Source organism: Coturnix japonica, chromosome 5 (genome assembly GCF_054131305.1).
Source record: "Coturnix japonica strain WE chromosome 5, WE-NBRP24, whole genome shotgun sequence".
Classification (NCBI taxonomy): Eukaryota; Metazoa; Chordata; class Aves; order Galliformes; family Phasianidae; genus Coturnix; species Coturnix japonica.
Window position 1 is genome coordinate 26,301,591 of NC_140667.1, and position 23,485 is coordinate 26,325,075.

At 43.4% G+C, this 23,485-nt stretch overlaps 1 protein-coding gene across 2 annotated transcripts in view; it reads left to right on the forward strand.

Moving 5' to 3' along the window:
• The window catches only part of DPF3 (double PHD fingers 3), a 158,294-nt gene extending 141,048 nt beyond the window's left edge, over positions 1–17,246 (forward strand). For both annotated transcript variants that reach the window (XM_015864660.3, XM_085548942.1), the window contains 3 exons: positions 9,721–9,833; positions 11,159–11,240; positions 12,257–17,246. In XM_015864660.3, the coding sequence (XP_015720146.1) occupies positions 9,721–9,833; positions 11,159–11,240; positions 12,257–12,327 (266 nt within the window). In that variant the 3' untranslated portion in view covers positions 12,328–17,246. The remainder of the gene's footprint in view (positions 1–9,720; positions 9,834–11,158; positions 11,241–12,256) is intronic.
• The last annotated feature ends 6,239 nt before the right edge of the window (positions 17,247–23,485 follow it).

Below are 23,485 nucleotides of genomic sequence, written 5' to 3' on the forward strand. Positions count from 1 at the left end.
CCAGAACTGTGTCAGACCATCGGTGTAAGAGAGGACTTCCTTGTCATTGCCAAAGCCACTGAGCGGCCATCCCGCCAAGAGCAGGGTCAGAAGGCTTAACAGATCCCAGTAGTACTCTGAAGATCATTCTCTAGCATTAAATAGAATAATGTTCTACTTTCATATGGCCTCTGTTAAGAAATTACTCTGGTGCTGAAAAGGAGCAGGATTAGTGGACTGTTTAATGAGGGACACTTGTGTCCACTGCAGTGGAACTAGCTAATTTCTTGTTTCATCTGAAATGGTATCTAGATCCTATGAAATGTGGGCTGTGTAGGTTAAATTGTTGATGCTCACTTGTTACAGGTTAAGGAGTGTCCTGCACCCAGACTTGGTTAATCTGGTGTGGAAGGTCTTGTGTGTTCTACAAAACCACATGGATTTTAATCTGGTGAAAAACAAAAAATTCTTCTGTTTTGATGTCTCTGGCATCATTTTATTACAGAGTTACTCAGAAGGGCTGTTCAAGTGATGGACTTACCGTGGTAAGGAGAAATGGTTTCATTTGCTTCAGAATGAAACGTGGTCTGTTTTTCTCAATGGAATGAGCCTTTCCCTCCCCTTTCCCTCTGCCAAGTGGGCTCTGATTTGAATGAAACATTTCTTTTGTGAGGTTTTTTGTTTTTTTTCTTCTCTTTAAAACAAGTGGAGCTCACTTTTAAAGCATAACGAAAGTAAAGCCTTTTACTTGTAAAATACTGGCACAAAATGTCTCGCCCTTTCTGAAAAAATCTGTTTCTGCCTCTGCTGTTTGTTAACCCTGTCTGCTCCCCCCGCTTTCTGTTGGCAAAATGCACTTTGTTCAAATTCACCACTTATTCAGATACTGAGATCCCTGTGAAACTGCATTTTTTAGAAAGTAAACTGGTACTTTTTACTGCCCCATTCTGGGCATAAACTGATACTCTGCAGTGTGTGCTGGGCTGTTGCTTCCCTCTGACTGTTGAGGTTGCTGGGATTTTGATGGGGAAGTGCAGACTCTTTGCCATGTTGATAAAATCTCCATTGACACTTCAAAATTCCCAACCAACGAGTGGTTCTAGTTAATGGAGAAGGGGAAGGTCAGAAGACTGTGGGATTTTTCCAGCTTCTATCCTGCATTACAAACAACGGGGTTTGTTAAGAGTGGTGCCTGTTCCATAGCTGTGAGAGCTCCTTTAAATCAATGGGGGGCTGAAGTAGCTTGCTCAGAATTGTGTTTAGCTGAGTGAAGCAGTTCTGGTTATGTCTGAATATACAACACATTAGCAGCAGAGTCAGTGATGCTTGCATGGGAAAGTCAGACTGCTTGTGTTTATGGTGTGTTTGTATAGTTTATCAATCATCTACCAATCGTGCTGAATTAGTTACCTGAGTGGTGTATAATTCCCTCACGTAACAATGATGAGGTCACTGTCTATGCAACAGCGTGGCGTCTTCTGCATAGTTAAGTTTATTTAACATTAAATTGATGACATTTTAAAATGTTCTCTGGAGTTTGCCATTGGATTTGAAAATCCTGGAACCGTCTGTCAGTGAACTAATCCAGAGTCATTTTTCAGTTATTCTAGAAAGAAATTTTGTTCAGGTATCAGTGATACTCTACTTTCCCCCTCTCTCAGCCTCTCCAATTCACCGGCATTAACCCAACCTGCCATGTTTCCCTGTGTGGTCACTCCCACTTGAGTGAAAGCACCACAGAAGTTCTCCCAAAGCCGTCAGTGCTTGAGGAGGGCTGTGGTGGCATGAAGCAGTTGTGCGAATGCTTTCCAGGTGAGCTGGATGAACACAGGCCTGATTTCAGCACAGAGATGCTCACATTCCCATATGTTGCCTCTGTTGCACTATTAGACATAATCAAAGCAGAGGGAGAAGCTGAGGAGGGAAAGCCTTCGGGAGAAGCCACAGCCTCTGCCAGTTCAGGTTAGGCATGCTGCATCGAGCCAGCATGGAAAACCTCACGCTGTCAGTACTTGGGCTTGTTCTGCAGCTCTGTGGGCTTTGCGGTTCTGTCCTTGTCAATGTAATAGACTGCAGTGTGGTGGGCTCAGGGCAGCTGCGGGTGCGTTGGATGTCTGCAAAGGCAAGATCTGGTTTCATTGCCTGGAACTTCAAAGACAATTTAATCATCTTTGTGATTTATTTCCAAATTCCAGCAGGCAGCTGGCATTTGTGGGACCCTCCTGTGTACTATCTAGTTTGTGTTGCGAGCTGCTATTTGGGCACTGCCTTGGGGATAGAGGTGTGCTCATCTGCACTGGCTGTCCCTGAGGATGTGCTACTCTCAGGCTGGACCAACAGGAACACCAAGGAAGGGCCAGGTGTCCAGGCAGCAGCTGGGACTGAAGGTTTGTGCAGGTAGCAGGGTACTTCAAAGAAGGGGAGGAGGAGCAGAGCTTATATTTTGGTTTATGGGGGGTTTAATGGAGGTTTTCATGAAATGGTTCAGTGGAAGGCTATTCAGACTGCTCTTTCCCTAGCAATTTAAATATCACCCCACTCCTCTCATTATAGTGGGAGATTTTGGCTCTCCCAGAGGGGAGGAGATGTTCAAAATGGGCTGCCAGGGAGGTGGATTTAATGCGCTAGGAAGAACTGGCTTCACCAAGTTAAAAAGCAAAACACAACCCAATCCTCCACTCCTATTTTTAGTGTTTATGACCAAGTATTTTTGCTTGGTTGCTCATTTTGAAAGGGTTTAGTGAGCCTGCCGGTTGATTGAAAGCTCTGTGGTGTGTGAGCTGGCCGGGCTGGGGAGCCTGCAGCACATAGCGACGAGGTCGGCACTGCCTCTGAGTTTTTTTCCACTGCAGTTTGTTGAAGGGTAACGAAAATGTCCCACAGGCAAAGGGGATGTTGGATTTCCAGGTTGTGGTGATTCATCTTCTATGGATAAGCAACCATCCTCCTGCTCCTGTATTTTCATCTCAGTCTGCCTCACCCGTACTTCTCTTTAAGACCAAATGCAGGACCTGCTCAGCACTGGGAAGGCCTCACACCCCATGAGGTGTACCTGCTGGGTGGCATTAGCATTCTCTGCCAGTCTGCTGGCCGATTCACACATTATAAATGGCTTTATTCTTGTTATTAGGAGCTGTGTCCCTGGCATGTGGAGTCCGTGCAGTGCCTGCAGGCAGGTTTCCTTCCTGTTGGTATTGGTAAGCAGCCCAAATGCCTCCTGGTAATTAGCAGATCATTACCCATAAAGCTGCGCGGTGATGCAGCCTGGTTTTCTGGAGGTCACTCTGACCTAATTCACCCCCAGGAATCGTTCAGTGCTGGCATGACTTACCAGTGCATTAACAAGCTGATGCTTTGCTATGAGGTTATTTGAGTGCTTCCACATTATGTTTCTTAGGGAAGAAACAGCCATTTTTTCTGGCAGCCAGCAGTGCCTAATAGGGGCAGGCCTGGAGAAGGGGGGAGCAGAGTGCTGCTGGGCTGTGGGATGGGATGCTGTGGGAATGTGGCATTTCTATCGATGTTCGACTGGGGTCTGTTTCTGGTCTCACCTCAGCTAAGCAGTATGGAGTCTGGCAAGCAGCTGTGCTGGTCTCATCGTCTGGTTCTGTGGTCTGCTGGGACTTGAAGTGTGGGTACAGCCTCTGGGTGCTCAGAGGGGGTGGCTTGCAAGTATGCCAGGAGAATGCTAAGATGACTTTTGTCCCCTGCCAGCCCAAGACAGAAGGCTCTCCCAGCACCATGCCAAAAAAAACCCTGCCTTGCTGATGGGTATTTGAGGCTTCTAAAGTGTGTTCCTATTGACTCCAGTTATACCTGTCAAACTGAAGTTGGGTTCCACCCAGCATGTTTTTTATTTGCTCCTTGTGTGAGTGATTGAAGTGAGTTCTCTTCTACCATTACCAGATACTTGAGTGCCAGGCTGTGATGTGTGTGCCTGTTTTTGCTGCAGTAGGAAGCCCTGAGGAACCCCGTGCTTGGTTCTGCTCCTTCCCAGCCCTGGCCATGCTAGACAGGAATACTGCAGGGTCAGGAAATGAAGTGACATGAACTGATGGCTCTGCTACAGCTGCATTGTTTCAGAGCTCATTAGAGAGGTTAGTTCTTTCACAGTTACTGGCATATTGCGGCACCCGGAGAGGTGGTGGATGCCCCGTGCCTGGAGACACTCAAGGTCGGGTTGGAAGGGCTCTGAGCACCGTGATCTAGCTGTATGTGTCTCTTTTCATTGCAGGGGAATTGGGCTAGATGGTCTTTTTGGATTCCTTCCAACCCAAACAATTCTATCACTCTATTCTATGACTCTGTGATTAGAGGAAAGTTGGTCTCAGGTCAAATCAGGCTGACCAGTCTATGAACCAAGGCCTTGAATCTGTTGTGGCAGCATGGGAACACAAAACCTTCAGCACTGGGGGAAGCAACCATGTTTGCTCATTTCCATTGAGATGCAGAAACTGACACTGGCAATATTTCCTCTCTTTATCAGCAGTAAAACCCAACAGCACCTACAAATGGGGCTTCAATTTTTGTTTGTTTGCTTGTTTTTCCTAAAAGAGTTCACCAGGGCTCTGCTCTGAAAAGGATGGAGGCTGGAGCTCCTCAACTGCAGCTTCTGTCACCCACTCCTGCTGTGGCCTTAGCAAGAGCTGTTCTGTGCAGGCTGGCATATGTCCTTGCACCACAGCTCCTTGGTGTTGCCAGATGGGAAGGGCCAGGAAAACCCCATGAGCTCCATGTCCTCCTTCCTTAGAAATGTTTGATCTATTCCTTAGCACTGCAGCTCCTGGAAGCCTGGGATTCTGGAAGCCTTTCAGTTTGGTTGGAGCGTTTGTTTTTTTATGGAGTCCTTCAAATCCCTTTGTTTGCTTGGGGGACCTTTAAAGGTGGAGCCCTAGAAAGGCTCGGGAATTAAAAGGCAAACAAAAAATACTTTTAATAATTCACTGGTAGGTAAACTTGGCTGGCAGCTTTTGAATGTGGGAACTACTGACAGCAGCTCTCTGTAAGCATGCTAAACTGCACTTGTAGATGGACAAAGGAAGGCTACAGTTTTATATCATAACTATAAAAACATATCCCTTATTAGAATTACAAGTTTCTTTTCCCTTCTTTTTTTATGAATAACAGTAATAATTCTCTCTAATGATGGTAGAGGTCATAGCAATGCTTATTCAGTCTTAGTGAGAGGAATTCTTGCAGCTTTTGTGCATGTTTGGATGAGGTTCCTCTGTCACTATATCTATAATATGTATTTATGGTTGTTTAAAGACTCAAATAGTTTATGGAATAAATTCTGACATGCTATAGCCAGGAGCCCTGTGGGTTTTCATTATACTATTGATTAAAAAGCCTACTACTACGCAGCAAAGATAAAGGACAGAACTGGGAACTGGGCGGAAATACCTTTTTCTCCATACAAATAATTTCACATTTTTTTTTTTATAGGAATCTTGCCTTATTTTTTTCCTCAAGATTATCTCTGCCTTTGTTTGAAAAAGGTTATTGATTGGATTGTTAACTTAAATAGTCTGTGGCGGGTGTGACAGAGCACATGGCTGCAATTAATCTTGTGATGCAAAATCCATTATTGAAGAAGCACTAATGAGCCGTTTGCAGGCCTTGGCTGGTCACAGAGCGCCTGGGAGCAGCAGATTGCTGCTGCCCTTTAATGTCAGTTTTGGTCTTTAGTGTTGCACAGGCAGTGTAAGCAGAAGAGAATGTTAGATTTTTAAAGGGTGTTTTCCATTTAAATTCTCCTTACCACCAGCCTGCAATTGTACCGAGTGTGGGAGTCACAAAATGGTGGCTGAAATGCTTTCATCCCCACTCCTCAGTTCAGGTGTCCAATGGACATAGTGTACAATTAAAGCCAGTGGCATGTGAAACGCAGATGTCACTGTAAAATATGGTCTTGGTCGCAGAGTTCAGATCCAGATGAGAGTTTTGACATAGATGGGAGAGCATTCAGGGCTGATCTATACTTTAAAATATTGCTCTAAGACAAAGGGATGAGCTGTTGGAGACCTGCTCACTGCAAATTTTATTGTCTCTGTTGTTTATAGCTATTGCGGCATAGCAAAAGTTTAGGTAGAGAATAGTTATGGTAGATTAGAAACTGTCGATGTTAACATATTGCCTTCTCCTTCGAGAGAACTGCTCCCTGGGTATATTTTAGAGGTCTGTCTATTGACTTCAGTGGCACCATAAATATGTGTTACTTCTTCTGCTAGATGCACGGAGCTGATACAGATGTGTGAGAGTGATCGGGACTTCTCCCGGGCTGAGGCACTGCCTGAATTATAACCAAGTTCCCGCTGCAGACTGCTGCACACCTTAACCACAGGGAATGCAGTTTATCACAAGATTAGCGAAATACAAGTATTTCTTCATCCTGACCACATAACTGATGAAATTAAGCAGGAAAATCTTTCCAACTCTGGCTCCTGCACTCCCTCAATATCTGTTACTGGAACCACAATTTTAAATGTTTTTTGTGTAAAGCAAAATTGTTCATGAGCCAAATCAACCTTTGTATTTTTTAATGGATTCAGATCTACTGGCAGTAACCTGCTGCATGCAGCTTCAGGGCTTCCTCCGTGTATATTTTCCATGGAGGAAATGCCAAGGTGTGAAACAGGTGTGGTGTTTACTAATGCGGCTCCAAAAAGTCTTGAGTGTGTGAGTTTCCTCTTAGGTTATGAAAAATGCTGGGTTTTGAACTAAAGTAAGTGAAAAACAGAGAGATTGAGATGAAGAGAGAGCAGGGAAAGCTATTTTCATGTTTTGAAACAGCTGTATGCTGCAGTGCCTCACTGAGTTATTGGCATAATTCAAAATAATCTTTCCAGCAACATTAGGCTTGGGTCATGGAACTACAAGGCATGTTGTTTAAAGTGGAAGAGGATATGACTTGGAGACAGAAAGAGATGTCCATAAGGCTTTCTTTCTGCCTCAGGCATATCATGATCCCTGGTCTTACAGAGAGTAGTCTATGACTGCAGATGTGACTGTGGGCATTTGTTGGACTCCTCCATCATCACAACATTTGGAGAGAGAGGCCAAAGGTGTAAGTAAGTCGATGTTTTTTTGCAAAGATTCTTTCTTTGCTATTAAAAAGTTGTCACAGCAGCCCTCACTCTACTATTAATGTTTTCTAAGAGATCCTCAGCCCACAGAAGTCCCATTCTTTTGGTCTTGTGATGAGTGCAATGCTTAAGAAAGGCTCTACAGAATAGGATGAATCACTCCAAGGACAAAACTCTGTTGATACCAGACACAGCACAGAAAACCTGCAGAGGTATTTTTGAGGAGAGTGAGGAACTAGACAGTCAAGATGGATAGCTGGAAGAGAACAGGAATGAGTGTGAAGGGACAGAAATAAAGCAGTGAACAGAACCTGACCTTCATTTGGGGAAGGGAGTCTCTGGCTGTAGTCTGCAATGAGCAATGTGTGCACACAGGCAAGTGAGAACGTAAATACATGCGTGCAATTAACTTTGATTTATTTCTGTAAGTTTGATTCTATTCTTTCTGTTTCTTTTCAAATGTGACTGAAGCTATTTAACTCTCTGATTAATTCACACCCTGTATGAGTTGTTTTCTTTGATATACTCCAGCACTGTACAACCTTTCTTGATGCAGACTTGCTGCCATTGGGATGAATTCGTCCCTGCTGTGTAGTGTGACCCATTTGTTCTCTTCAGTGGCTCTAAAATGAGGTTCTGCATTTGCTGCAAATCAGATCTGGAGGATTATTTCAGTGTCATGTTGGGTTTTGCTACTTCGATAGTATCAGAGATTATACAAGATCCCCTCAGCAAGAAAAAGAATCATGTATCAGGATCTCTTTCTGGATAGTTATGACTGCAGGGTCCCCAGAACTTCAGTTTGGACTTGGTCCTCTGTAAATCTCAGTAAAATGTGACTCATTTTTTTGCTGACATTTCAAGGGATCCAAGAGGTAGCAATATTCTTAACTCATCGCTACACACTTCTTTGTTCAATGGCTTAGAAGAATGATATGAACATATTACTGGTCTTCCTTCCTTAAATATCTCCTTTGCTTTTTGTTCAACTCCCCTAATAACATGTTGACACATCTCTTTGCTGAAAGAGGTTAGTTGTCATATCTCTGCCACGTGAATGGAACTGGAGAACCAAAATCCTTATTCTACCATTTTGTGACAGCTTGGGCACATAAAAGAAATATATTTCTCATGTGTTACAGTTAAACAGCAATTCCCAGCAACTGTTTGCTTCACTAACTAGAAAATAGAGATGATGTTTATTCTTGTGGGTGATGTGATGTCATGAAAAAATACTGATGGTAGATCTGGTAATGAAGACAGTGCATCAGTGTGCACGTCTCCAGTAGCCATACCTTCCTTTTCTTCTTATCAGAGAAACAGCTCTTTTTATTTTCTCCATTCTTAAAAAGAAACAGTCAAGCTCATGGAGGTGGAAAAGATTTTTTCTATCCATTGGCTGTTGTCTAAGAACAACAGATCTGCTAGTGGTGAAAAATGCCTGCACACTCAATGGTGTAAGTCTGTACAAGAAGCATGCAGTAGTGCCAGATGTGGTACCTGTGCTTCTAGGTTTTCACTGCCTAGAGATGAGCAATTGGAGAGCCCTGTCCCATTTTCCCTGCCACTGACTCTGCACAACATGCATGCTTACATGTGCCAGAGAGGGATACGAAATGCAGGGCTTTCCAAGCAGGCAAGTGATAGCTTATTGCAGGTGACTTAGAGACTGCATCACCTGGATAGGGGTGGTTTGGGAGTTCAGTGCTTTATTTCAGTGGCATATTTTTCTTGTTTTGTTTTGCAGAAGGAACACTGATCCTACCTTTGGTTTGTTTGTTTGTTTGTAATTTCCCCTCCAGACAGCCCATTGCTGACCCTGCTACTGTGATACTGCTGTTTTGCAAAGCTGGAGTCCACACGCATGTAGGGGCGGGGGTTGTGACTCTGGCAGTTTGTCCTTCCCCTCTAGATGTGACTGTTCTGCTAGCTTTCCCTTCTTTATTCCTTTCATTTAGTTCATTGTGGGAGTTGGCTTGGGGTGTTTTCCTTTTGGTTTCTTGTTTTGATCCTGGAAGGTTAGCCACGCAATTTGGTTTCTTCTGTGCCAACCAACTTTAGTAGCAGAGCTCTTAAAAAACTTGAAAGCTGTATCCCTCCATCTTGTCTTACTTCTTCTCTATATGCTACTGCTTCCAATTAAGCCACATTTACAGAACTGCTCCACCCATTTGGACACCGGGAAGTGAAGCTCTGAAATGAAGAATAACCTCATTTCCACTAGGTCCTTCAGTGCAGTTGAAACAAAGCTAATTGAAACCGTAATCCAATTTCTGTTGAGATGGATGGGCTCTTTCTGAAATTGGGTTTGTCTCTGATTTCATCCTTTCTCTTGTTTTCTTTCAAAAAAGCAAACCAAAAAAACACAAAACACCAAAACAACAACAACAACAAAACCAAAGACAAGACCAAACTATTTTTAAGAGCTCTGAATAAAACTGCTTTGCCTATGGGGATTGGGTGGGAATGACTCTGATTTTCTCTTGTGCCCGGCAGCGAAAGGGTTAATGCCTGCTTTTCTCTTTGGTATCTGTTAGTTGCAGCCCATGTTGTGATTAGTCCAAGTCCATGTGCGTTTTGTTCCCAAATTAATGCCGATTAATTGACAGTACGTAAGCAAGCCTTAACCATGACCGTTGTTTCCAATCTTCCTCAGGACACCCGACCTGCCTGCAGTTCACCACAAACATGACTGAGGCTGTTAAAACCTATCAGTGGCAGTGCATTGAGTGCAAATCCTGCAGCCTTTGTGGCACCTCTGAGAATGATGTGAGTTGATTTACATTTTCACACCAATAAGTGTCACTGCAAGCTGCTGCCATGTCTGCCTTGAGAAGCATGTGGCGGTGGTGTGGGTCCTGGCTTTTCTGCTGCTTCTATACGTCTCTTTGGATGGCCCACCCCTGGGAGCAGAGCTGGGCTCTTCCCAGTGACATGTTCAGCTGCTCATCTCTGATGAAGTTATCATGGGTATTACATAGTGCCACCTGAGATGCCGATATGCTTATTCAATAGAAATCAACACTGTGGCAGGGAGCTGCAAAAGAGTAGTATCTCCAATATTGTAATCAGGAGTAGATCTGAATGGATGATTACCCCAGAGATGGCAGGTATGTTTCTTCTGTCTCTGATTTTACTTTCTTGGTTCAATTTTAAGATTTTAATTATAATACTTGGGAATGGAAGCATTTGGATTGGGTTGACTAAACCTCTATACACCTAACTACCTATTCTGGGGGTTTCTAAATGATTCAGAGTCTGCAGCTGAACAGTATCCTTTCTGTGGGTTGTTTTTTGTTTGGTTGGTTGTTTGGTTGGTTTTTTTTCCCACTGTTGCTAAGAATTCTTGATAGTCTGTGAGAAACTTGGAGAATTGACTGGGGCTGAAGAACTTCATAGTTCAGGCTACATTCCCTATAACAAAATGAATATGAAGCTTGAGAGTTCATTTTGCTTTACTGGTAAATGAGGAAATCTGAGAATAAGGGCTTTGCATTAGGAGTCAGAAGATACTTCTGAGAAGGATTTTTCTCCCCATATGAGTGAAAGAGCTGCAGGCCATGAGATATGACTGTATTATTCCCATCGACTTCACAAGGCATTTGCTACTCAGTTAAGTTTTGGATAACTGTCTAAGTCCAAGCTTTTGATGAAAAAGGTTTCCCCTAAAAGAATAACATCCAGAGCTTGACTGTACTAGAACCCTGCAGAGTGGGGATGCCAGTCCTCTTTTCTCAGTGCAGAATATCACTGACCTAACAGCCCTTGGTCCTACATTGTGAGGCTGCCTTGGAGAGGAAGCCCTCTGGCCCTTAGGAAGATTTTCCAATTAAAAGTGGATTTGCCATTGTGGTGAGCTAGGGCTCTTTATGGCCTCTCAGGAATATGGTGGTTGATCTTGTGGTGGCTTTTACCTACCCCATGGTCTCTTAGTCTCTATGTTGCAGCTCTGTGTTCCTAGATGAGCACTGCTGGTTACCATGCTTATGTCTTCATCTTGGCAAGAGACTAATTTACATCATTTTCTCTCTCTCTTCTCCTCTCCTCTCCTTCTCTCCCTTTTCCCCTCTGTCTCTCCAACAACCCTGCCTCAGGACCAGCTGCTCTTCTGTGATGACTGTGACCGTGGCTATCACATGTATTGCTTGAATCCACCAGTCTTTGAGCCCCCCGAAGGTAACATATGTCAGAAGTCTGCTTTGAAAATAAGAATGAAGTCCTTGTGGAAAAGAGGTTCAGAAAGTTGGCCAGGATCATGAAGAGCTAGGGAAGCAGTAGCAAAGGAAAAGCAAGCAGCACTGGGAAGAAAGCAATTGAGTAGACTTTAAGGGCTGGTGTGATCTGAGATGTCCTCTGCAATCTTGTCTGATCTATCCTTCCTCTTCCCACACATGGCTTTTCTGCAGGTTGTGGGTACCTTTGGATGTCCCAGATGGCACTGGACACCTCAGTTCAGGCAGCTGGGCTGAGCTCCTGTGAGCAGTGACTTTAGGCTTCCTAAGAAGTCAAGATCCCAGGGAGAAAGCTCCAGATGAGAAAGCCCTCTCTGGAATAGCTGATACTGTTGTCAGGAGACTGGTGCAGGAGAAAAAGCCTTCATTCTCTGACCTGTCTGTGCCTTGGATGGATGAGGGTTTTAAGGTCTATATTGCATTCAGTGTGCAGTTTTGTCCTTTGATGAGGATTCAGTCTGAATTTACAAGTACTGGTTATAATTTGCCACTTAGTCCCTTAGCGTTACTGATTCTCTAACTTAAATCTGCAGAGAGCAGTAGAAATGGAGAAGGAGATATTTGAGCACAATGGCTGTAGTTTACATGAGAGATGAGACAAGAATAATTACAATCAATCCTACCTGCAGCAGCTAAATATTTGTAACTTTGACAAATAGGAGGCTAAGGAGGGGAGAATTTTGAAGTGGTGGTAATAATTAGGTAAAGGCTGCTGTTCAGCTGGGAGATGGTGTATTGGATATTTGAAAGTATGAAATACTTGTAGTCAGAAATGCACATCCCAGCTGCGCTGTAAATTGTGTAGAGAGCCTACATGCATGCCATCAAGGGCAACAGAGCTGGCTCCAGATGCATATAGGCAATTCCAATGTCAGAAACAGCTGATATCCTATTCAAGGCAATCTTGGCATAAAGTCTGAATATCTGGATTTGGTATCATAAGGATTTCTTCATTTGCAGGGAGTTGGAGTTGTCATTTGTGCCGGGAGCTGCTCAGAGAGAGAGCATCAGCTTTTGGCTTCCAGGCCTGAGGAGCTCCAGCAATCAAGAAACACTTTGCTCCTGTTGTTGTCATACCAGCACACAATTCCCATCCAGAACACAAAGACACAGCCAACATCAAAATGAATGGACACTGAAGTACAGGAAGAGGTATCTGTGGTATTCACTGTCACTGGTGCAGAACCTCCTGGGCTCTACTAGAAAAATCACGTACTTTCCTGATGCTCTGGATGGAATCTCTTCACTGCTATGCATGGTTGCTGCGTACCATTATGGGCTCACATGCATTATAGGAGGGGGTGGGTTGTTATATCGATATGAAGAAGTCAGTTTTGTGTGGCCTTGTGCTTTCCATTTAGTTTTCTTCTGAAGGAGAAATAGTAAGAAATCTCACAAGGATTTATTGGTGAGTGCTTTGGTAGGAAGCAGCACTAGTTGTTATTGCCCAAAGGCTTGCCTGGAAGTCTCTTTACTGCAATTGCTCTGTGTTCTTAGTTGCGTTAGTTCAATACGTCCCATGTTGTGAACGATGTGTTGTCACTGAGAGAAGCACTGATCAGAATTGGGGGAGTGACACTTTCTCTCTTAGATCAAATGCTTTGATTTGGCAGATCTTCAGACATCTGGTTTCAGTGTTTCTGAAGGAACAGCACTGCCAGTATGAACATACACAGACGCTTAAATGCTGCATTTGGTATTTTTGGATATTCGGGCGCACTGTCCCACTCCGGTGCTATCACGTAGTTCCAATGTATCATTTTATTTTTACTGACAAAAAATTGTGAGTGGTTCTACATGTAACCGACTTGCCGTCCAGCTTAGAAAACTGAACGAAAGAAAGCTGTCGTTTTAAGTTGACCACAGAAAATATAGGTTCCAGTTTTCTGAGCAGTCGACAGTAAGCCGAAAATAGGAACAACGTTGGCATAAGGTCACATGAAGCACTTTTGATAATTTTTTCTGATTTCTAAACTAAAATATTCTGCAATTGGAAGCTGAAATTTTATCTTGGGAATTGCCTAAGTAGAACCTCCAGCTCTTCCAGAATTGTACTGTTTTGCTTTGTTTTTTAATCAAAATAGCTCTCAAGATTTGTTTGATTTTCAAATCATTTTACCCCCAAATTGTCTGTAACTGCATTTTTTTGCAGAAGCCTTCTCAAGCTCTGGTGAAAGGAACCTGATATGAAAGATTTTTGTAGTTACTTTAAAATTTAAATAGGAATATTGTAGTTTGTTCAAACAAACCTCTGCATGTGAAATGGAGAAACGTTTAAGCGAGAGCATCGATTGAAAAAGTATTTTCACAGTTGAGTCCCTTTGATTAACTTAAGACATCACCAGGAGGACAAGTGAGTACATTACAACGTTGTTACCTGATGCATCTTTTAAGGTTAAAAACATGCAACTCCCCAAACAGCCAAGTAGCCCAGAATGACCGTTTTTGTGGGTGTGTTTCTTTCTATGCATAGATTAAACTTGGATTAAGGCATACATTTATGAGAGTCCCAAGCAACATGTGATTTGAGTTGCCTGTACAAGTAGGTAAGAGCACTGAAGGTTATATTTGGGATATTTATTCTGGTTGAAACTTTTCTGCAAAATGAAGTGTCCCTGAAAGGACACTGTGAAAGAATAGCAGTGAACTAATTTTTCCTTTTTCTCCTGCTAATTACACTTAGTTAGAATGAACTATACTGACCTAACGCACTTTTCCTCATTACTTAGATAGTTTCTTCACCTTTAGTGTTTTGTTCAGCTTACAGCAGTCGTGCCAGCTGTTGGATTCTCCCATGTGCTCTCATGATGTTGTCTCAGACTGCAGTGGGAGAACTTTAACCTGTTAGAAAAGGGGTTTAAGGAAGTGTTTATCCTAGTTGTTTTGGACCAAATTCCTCCAGGAATGGCCACAATTGCTACCTGTGACATTAATTCAGTACATTAACTTTCTGTGTTACAGTCCTGGGCGAGCCAAGAGTATAAAGATATTTGAGCATCAGGTGTAGGACCTACCTGCATGAGGTGTCTGGTACCTCTCTGGACAAAGCTGTAGAACAAATGTCAAGCGAAGCTTCTTCTGCCCGGTCCAAGGAACTGCTCACTCCTGAGGTCCCATTCTGAACTGCTGAGCTGCTGTCACCCAGTCTGATGGCTGGCCCTGAGGACATGTCCTGGTGGTAGAGTGTGATTCTGGATGCAGGGCAGCTTGGAGTGAGTCATGTACAGGGGGATCTGCCCTGAGCCTGGGGAGCACCCGTGGGCCACAGCTCCTCTGCAGGAGCTTTGGCACCTATCTGATCTGCTGATCTGACACTTTGGGACCACTGCATAGTTCATGCTGCTGCTCTGATTAGAGGACAAGTATGTGCTTGGCAGAGACGCTGCTTGACTGTACCATATAAAATGAGCTTAGTGGCAAGAGAGACAGGTACTGGGGGTGTGAGAGCTGGATGGAAATTCTGTGATGGAGCTGATGATGGGAGCAGCAGAGGTGGTGAAGTTTTTCTGGTGTTCAAGTTGGTGCTTAGCTGCCTGGGCTGCTGGGCTTAGTGAGCTCCATTATAGTGAGTTCTTGCCTTCATATTTGCCAGTGTTTGTGTTGACCTTGGGATGGAAGTAGAAAAATACATACTGCTTTAGCCTTTGTTTAGGCATACAGCTTTGTATCTAAGCACCTGGTAGTCCTTTGTGTGATGTCGGTGGGAGTGACTGGCGCAGAAAGTCAGTGTTCTGTCCCTGAAATGGAGACATTGACTGACAAACTGTGCTTTTCATGCTCACCTGCTCTCCTGTTTTGCCATTTTATCCATATTGTGGACCATGTTTTTCTCCCACATCCCTGTTAATGCTATCTTTCATGTTTGTAAATATTTCTCGATGGCACTGCTGAAGTTTCACCACTAATGAGGTATGATGGAAGGATGGATTGCTAGATCTTCTGCAGCACAGTATTGTCAGAGTTCAGTGAAAGAGGGAACTTATCCATGGTGATCTCTTAAGCTCCATGCTGTAACATAGCTAGGAAGCATGAGGTAACTCTCAGCAGTAAATGAGATGCCAGCTGTCCCATGCTGAGGGCATCCTCCAGCTGCATGCTCCCTACTTCTTGAGCTCCCTCCTAGAAAGGAGGCTGGTAAATTTCTCACAGGGATGTTGTCAGCATGCGTTCAGAACTGTACATCTTGGTGCACTTCAGAAATACTAATCAAGCTCCCAAATTTTTGGTGCCGTACCTGCTTTACCAAAATGTGGGGAGGTCAAGAAGTTCAGAACCTCAGAGTACCACATCACTGCCATCATAGTACTGCTAGGACACAGTTCCTATATGGCCATTGGGGTGAACTGCCTTGGAAAAACCAGTCACATCCTGAACAAGCATGTCACTGATGTGGTGTGAGCAGCAAGCAGTCTGAGGACCCTGGCTCCATAAGCTTCTCTTTCTTCTTGAGGCAGGATGTGCAACACTGCCCATGGAACAAATGGCTGTTGCTGAAAGTGGCAGAGTGCGGTGGCTTAGGCAGGTGGTTCCTATCAGCTTTATAAAATGAACCAATTCATTAGGTAAATGTTTGTGGTGCAGTGGGCAGGACAGCAAGGGGACATTTCACCTGAGAGCTAACAAAGCCAAATGGGCAGGGAAAGCTGCTAGACAAGGCCATGTTGGGTTTCCATTTAATCAGGCTATCTGAACTGAGACAAAATTCAAGGTGCTGTGCTCCTTATCTGCTCTGGAGACAGCTGGAATGTTTCTTTTTTGCTTGTCTGGTTTTTAACCAGTGATGGACTTGGTAAATCATCCCTGTGCATGTTCTTCTGCATGGTGGGATTCGCATTCTGTGTGAGAGCTTGTTGCCAGCCCTTGAGATGATCAAACTCTGATGTGTTTTGAAGCTCTATGTGTAGGCAAGGCAAGCTGTATATTAGCACAAATTAGGACAGACGGTGGTAGATTCTGTATCCCTCAAAGTCTTCAAATCAAGTTTGGGACTGTTCCCAAGAGACGTATTTTAATTAAACACAATTTTAGTTAAAAACAGGAATGTCAGACTGAAGAAAGTTTGTGCTGTAGAGGAAACTAGACTAGATGATGTAACTGTTCTTACTGTTCTTACTATAAAAACAGATGTTTACTGGTCAAGGGGATGTATTTAAACAAAGCTGTCTCTGGATAACAGACTTAAAGTATGTTAGTCTAGCATATTCATGAAATCCTTCTCATTTTAGCCCATTTTGGGTGACCTAAAAAAAATCACTTACAGAAAATCAACTTTATGGATGCAGTAAATAGTGCCATACATATGCCATGGCCACAATGGCAGCTGTGTTGGTGCCAGCTATTACAAGCTTTTGCAGGGAATGAACAATTCAGACTGCATTGTGTGAAACTGTTGCTTGGTTCTGGCTTTCCCCCATAGCTATGTGTGCAGGACTGCCCCATGTGTGCCTGTGGTGGCTGGGGGGAGGGGCTACCTTGGGGCTTCAGTGGTGGCCCTGAAGCCAGCAGACAGAGAAATGGTCACCATCTTCGGATTGAATCTGCAGCATCTGAGTAAAAGCACACATTAGGCCAGCCCTTGAGCTAGCAAAGCCACTGTTAAAGTGTGTTTTGAAGCTGACATTACTCTAAATAACTTTGAAATTCTATTCCTCACCTTTCTTTAAAAGAGGATCAGTAAATTCTGCCCCAAAGGAAAAAACTCCTACACCATTCTGCATTGTAGGTCTGTTGAGTGTTCTGCACACCTACACATGTGGTCTGTCAGGGGTCGCTGGGGAGAGGGGAGAGTGTGGGGGCAGAAAGGAATATTAATTAAGCTTGTCACTGCTGGAGGGGTTGTATGCATTGTGCACAAGGAAATTCCAGGTAGAGCTGGGTGTGCTTTTTCTGTGTAGTATAAATTTAGTTAAAAAAAAAAAAAAAGAAAAAGAATTGCTTTTGAGGTAACCGGCATTATTCACATACGGTGTTTCTGGGTGGAGTTGGGAGGTGCAGGGCTTGTTTCCATACAGAACAGGGCTTGCAGCTCTCCTCTGGGTGGAGGAGCAGGGCTGAAAGACCTGCCTTCCATCTGCACTGCTGGAGAGGTTGGGGAGTCTCACCTTTGCCCACATCAAAGCACTCAGCAGAGTGTCTGCAGGAATGGCAAACAGCAGCCACACTACAGGGACAGGGAGGGGAGGGACTTGGGGGGGCTTACTCCTTTCTTTCATAAATGTTAGCGAGCACATCAGGTGTTTTGCTGATGGGGACTCAAGCCAATAGCTTATTAATGTTTGCAATACATTTCTGCCACACTGAGTGAAAATGCAAAGTATTATTACAGCATTCACCTGTGCATTTAGAATAAACATTGTTACTGCTATTTTGAAATGAGGAAACTACAATTTCCAGATCAGCTTGCCCCCTGTGCATGCATAAAGCCCTTTATTCTGATTGTTCAGGTACTGGTATTTTCTTTTCAGACCATAAACTTCACTTTCACAGTGCATCAGGAAACGTTCCCTCTCTCCGCATTTCTCAGGAGCCAGGGCAAGGGAAGGGCAGCTTTGAGTCTTTATGTTCTGAGTAATAAACTACAAGTCAATTTCGTGGTAATCTCTTCTCCACATCTTGAAGGAATGGCCTGGTTGTCTGGGAGAGAGCTCTTCCTTCAGCATCTAGAAGGGTCTTTGGTAGCATCTGTCTCACCTGTGCACGAGATACTTCAGTCTAGGGTTTTGTCCTCTTGGAAAGGACTTCCTGCTGTTGCTGTATCAATCTTTGAAACTGCTAATTCTCATCAGAGAACCATGTACTTACAATCTTGAAATTCAGGATAAGGATTTCCTTAAATTGCTCAGGATTTTCACGGGACACATGCCAGAAAGGCAGACCACCACCACCACCATCTCAAGAACCATGCTGGAGCACGTGTCAGATCACAGCCCAGGTGCCAGGTAAGGGCTGCATTTTGATGTCCACTATGCACAGTGCAGATTTTGCCAGCAACCTTAATTGGGAAGTAGCTGATCAAAATCAAAGGAAAAGATGTGGATGTCATGCTCAATATACCCTTCTTTCCAAGACTTCTTAGGAATATAATACAAGGGAAGTGCCCCTGCATCCTTTTGGGGAGGCGATAATAAGCGCATGAGGAATTTCCATGTTCTCTCCTTTGACCTTCATTATGGAATATCCTTCATTGTTCATCCTAGTGTTTTTCTTCTCCTAAATATTTTCATGAATTTCAGAGAAAGTGTGTACCAAAGCTGATCTGAAGGGTCTAGAACGACTCAGAAATAGAGAGAGGTTCAGGCTAAACCACCAACTTTCACCTCTTCCTTTAGAAGTGTTCAGCAAACCCTTGATCATTGCAGGGAATCAAACTCACATGCTGACTGAATCCCAATTCTGCATTAAGGTCACACAGCCATTCTTTTAGACTCTTTTGTAGTTGTAAAATGTTCTTTAAAAATGCAGGAAGAAATGTTCCATCTTTACCTTGATGGCATTACCTTTTTGTGTTGCAGCAGAGATCAACAGCCCTCCCTCCAGTTTACTCTGACTTTCTTCCATCACTGTAGCCTGGGTCATCAGTAATGGGGACAGGTCCAGGAATAATCTGTCTCATTGAATTGTGGATGTAAGAGAGATTCAAAAGCATTCAAGTAAATTGTCATCTGTGTTGATAGTCAGATCACCTAAGAATCAGAAGTTTCTGTACATATTAAGCTATTACTTCACCTGTTCCTTATCTGCCACCTCTGCCACGGTTTGTTTGTTTGCTTGATTGTTTTTCACTAGAAGTGGTTTCAAAGAGAAACATCAATGAGAAGTGGGTGAATTAGGATCTTTGCTGTTGAACTTCTATTTGACAGTGGGACAACGTTGTCCCCATTAATCATAAGGGAGGAAAGGAGGAGAATAAATCTGTGGCATCATAATGTGTCTCTCAGATAAAATGATAGCATCAGCTTTTTTATGCACTTTTGAAATGCTCAAGAAATGATCTCAAAACAGTGGCAACCACATGAATACGTTGATAGAACCTTGCTGTGTGATGCTATAGTATTTAATTTTAATCAGAAGGAGATTTTAAGTTGTACATATTGGCACCATATTTGCACACCATACTTATGTTATTTACCATAAACATGGCTCACCTACCAGGAATTGATCCAAAAAAATGATCAGTAGGTGTTACTGACCTTGAAACAGCAGAAGGAGTGAGGAGAAATGCCAAAGATGTGTCAACATTCTAAGAAAATAAGGCAAAAATTACCCCTTACAGTACAATTGCTGCCATATGTGGACCATGATTTACAAATTCACTAAAAGATAGACCAACTTCTCAGTGCTCTCAGTCAATATTCTTTGATTGACTTCAAGCCTAGAGGTTGGCCAGGTGTTTTCAGAAGGCTCAGCCTAAGTAGTATGAGTCCTTGATCTTTATTTAAAAACATGCACATTTTACTAGTTGAGTACACCCAACACATGGAAGAAAATAGATATTTCAGCCCCAGATGAGTGTGGTCTTGTTCTGGTTCAGTCTGTTTCTGGTGATGCTATGTCATAGGCTTCAAAGTGAAGTGAGACATCTCAGCAGACATTGCAGAGCAGGCAGCAACCAGCCTGAATTTCTCCCTGATTTGATGGAGTTTGGACTTGATTGTTCAGTTTCCAGTGTACTAGGATTTGATTTTCTGTGAACAGCTTCTTCCTGCAGTACATGTTTTTCTACTGCATCAAACCTCACTTCACTCCGTGCTGAGCTCACCTCCCTGCCCCATCTCTAATCTGTTCCAGTCTTTTTGTTCTCAGCCTCTCCTCACATGGAAATCTTCTACAGCCCACACTGTTAGCATCTGTCCCTGGAGCCTGTCCTCTCCAGCTCTGTTTGCTCTAAGGCTGAAGGGGAGTTGGCACGAGTAGGATATGCCATAGATTTACCAAGTGGGGCATAACCTCCTAAGCATGACTTCCCTCCTGGCTGTACATCATAGCGTGGTCCTTGCTTTTAGCCACTCCATGAGTGGTCTGTATCATCTTTGTGACCACTGCAGGTCTGGAGGGAGCTTGTTTGGCAGCCATGGGAGCCACATGGCCTCACTGCCAGCACACGTGCTTTCATTCCCCACTGCTCCAGCTGGGGATGTGGTCAGGCTGCTGGCACATGAGATCACATCCAGCACGGCTACTCCCTGGAAGCCAAAGTGTTGCTTAGTAACCCTCTCATGGAAGTACCAGAAGCATTTTTCAATCTGTCACGTCGCTGAAAAACACTGGCTTCTTGATTTAGAGGCATTCTGCTGTGTGTAGCAGGGCTGTGCTCCATTACCTTGCATCCAGTGTTATCTGCAAAGAGGGAATGAACCTCCCTGTCTTGGAGCAGCTGGGAGGAAAAAGACACAGAAAGGATTTGACCAGAATTACGTGTGAAGCCTTTAGTCAGTTCTCCTGACATCCAGACCTCGTCTTAACTCCCTTCCTGTGGGAGATATTCCCTCCTTATGGAAGTGCACTCCAGGGTCCTATAGCAATTGGCCAAACAGGACCCTGCAGCACCTTCATCTATTATGAGACATTACTGCAATAAAACATGGTGTGTCATACAGAAACTGGATGAGGTATTGCAATATTTATGTTGTAAGCCTCAGTGTCACGGACAATTGCTACGGAATAATGTATGTCTTTTTTTAATGCGGTGGAGTCATAGCAGCTTCATAAGAGCACATGGAGCGCAGACCATCTGGGATTATATGGTTTCCTCAGTTATTTTCAAATTATTGTGTTATCGAGAATTAAATGAAAAACATCCTCTCATTTAAAAATAGACTGTTAAGGGCTTTTAGGTTACTTCCCTTCTTTTAAGATTAATTCAATTTGGGGGCAAAACATCCAAGAACTGTGTTCTGACTTGAAAGACTTGCTCCTTTATCTGGTTCTGGTTTGTCCTTAAAAGTGGCTTCAGGAAATAACTGGAGGGCTTGTTTTTTTGTTATACCTTATTGATTTCTGCTATCAAATCTCCTCAGGAAAAAGGTATTTATAGAATGTCTAGCTCTGTGCTCTGGTGTCCAGCTGGGCTCTTCCCATCCTGCTTCTTGTAACAGTGAATGGAGTCATGGTCTGTATCAGGACACTGTATGACCCATTTCTATCTGTGTTCCTGAAAGCCCTCTGCAAAAACTGAAGGTGTTTTAGGAAGGTCACTGGAGGTCCAAAGTGACCAGAAGATAGAGGTTGTCTGACAAGTGTTCCTAAGAGGCTCTTTCAGTCTTCATGGATTCTCTTACCCATGACCATGGCACAACTGGGGTATGCCATAGATTTACCAAGTGGGATGTGACTTTTATCCATTCTCAGTACTGTGGTGATGAAATCATCAAGGTTTGTTTCCTGTGTGAATCCCTTTCAGCAAAGGGTCAGTGACACGCACAACAGCCATGGTGTAAAACTTAGTGCAGAGTGGAGATGAAAAAATGTCCTGCAACATGAGAAGATCCCAATTTGATTTCTGAAGAATTTCTGAGGAAGAAAGTGAATTCCTATTGTCCTTACTAGTCTAATAGTTAAGTTTGGCTATGGGATACAGTCTCTTTCTATTTTAGTTTACATGTAATTTAAGAAATAAATACACAAAGTGGTCAAAACAATTCCTGATGTCTGGTGTGTCACCAGTGTGAGAGCGATTGAATACCCTGGGGGTCCTTGAACAGAAATGTCTGTCTCACACAAATGTTCAGAAAGAACTGGCTTCTCTGGGCAGCAGGGAGCGATTTTAGCAGGGGAGTGAAAGGCTGTGGAAGGAGGCCTGATTTACATTTTAATTCTTAGAGCTGGTGGTGCCAGCACAGGATTGATGGAAATCTTGCCCTCATGATGCTATGCTCAGTGGAGGGACGATTCAGAGAAGCTCTAAATGTACAATGCATTGTTTGTTTGAGAAGTAGCAGGGTATCTATTTCCAGTCTTCTAATACCTTGACCTTGGAGTTTGTTCGTAATTAAATAGTCTTGTCTAACCAGCTAGCCACTGAAGCAAAAGAGCTGTTGTTATAAAGAGAGTGGGCGAGGGAAGAGGAGGCAGAACGGGTAACTTCTAGGCCATACTGAGAGAGCACAATGATTCCCTGCAGACACAGCACCTCTTTCTTCTGCATGGTCTGCAAGATAAAATGATTTAAGCTGAGACACGTTTTAGAGCACCTGAGTTAGTTGGCTATGTAACAGGAGCTGTTCTATTAATGTCCATTCCTGCTGTTTAGTTTTTGAGGTTTTTATCTGTTAGTATACTTGAAGCCTTCTTTTAAATATTGGAAATGCTCTGTGTTGTCTCCGTCTCACCTGAGATCTGCTTTCCCTCATGGGAATAACAAGGTGGGGGCTAAAACCTGCTCTGCCTCTTGGTTGTACATACCCCTACCCATACATGACATATATGTCACACGTGTATGTTGAGTGACTGCATCATAGTGACTTTTGTAACGCGTTGACTGTGGTATCAAGATAATATGGCTGGAGAAAACTAGGAATAATTCATTTGGTATGAATAGAAAATCAGTTAGTGAAAGGGCAGTACAGCTGAGGAAGTTTTCTAACTCTGAACCACCATCATGTCTTCTCGATATGCCATCTCTGTGTCACCTGAATAGATCTTTGTCCTTTTTGCTGCATAAAAGAAATTGACTTTGTTGTCTTTGCTCCAAGCTGAAGTCACCAGCGTTCAGTCTTTTTGTAATGTGCTGATGAACTGAGAAGCCAGCCTTGACAAGGGTTTGCCAACTTCCATAGCTTCCCACCAGAATAATTGAATACCAGTCAGTGAATAGATGGTAAGGAGGGGTTCTGGGATGCTGCTGACTGAACTGTGCGATTGAGGTATCAGTCTTCAGGGCAATAGTGACAAGATTTTATATCAATGCTTGTGAGAAAAATCGGGCAGTCTCAGATGAAGCTGGTTGTCCTGTTTGTCACACAGTAAGAACAGATGCAAGCCAGAATGACTGAGTGAGAAAATAAGGTTTTCTGTCTGACAAATACTCCAGATATCACTCTTGCTTATGAGAAAAAAAGCCTTCTGTGAATGATGCTGGTGTGGCAAGGAGGTGGGCTCGTAGGGCTAGAGAGACACGTCATACCAGCACCCTTGTCACAATGTCTTCAATCATGTAAATGTGCAAGAATAGGATAAAAATGCTTGTCATTT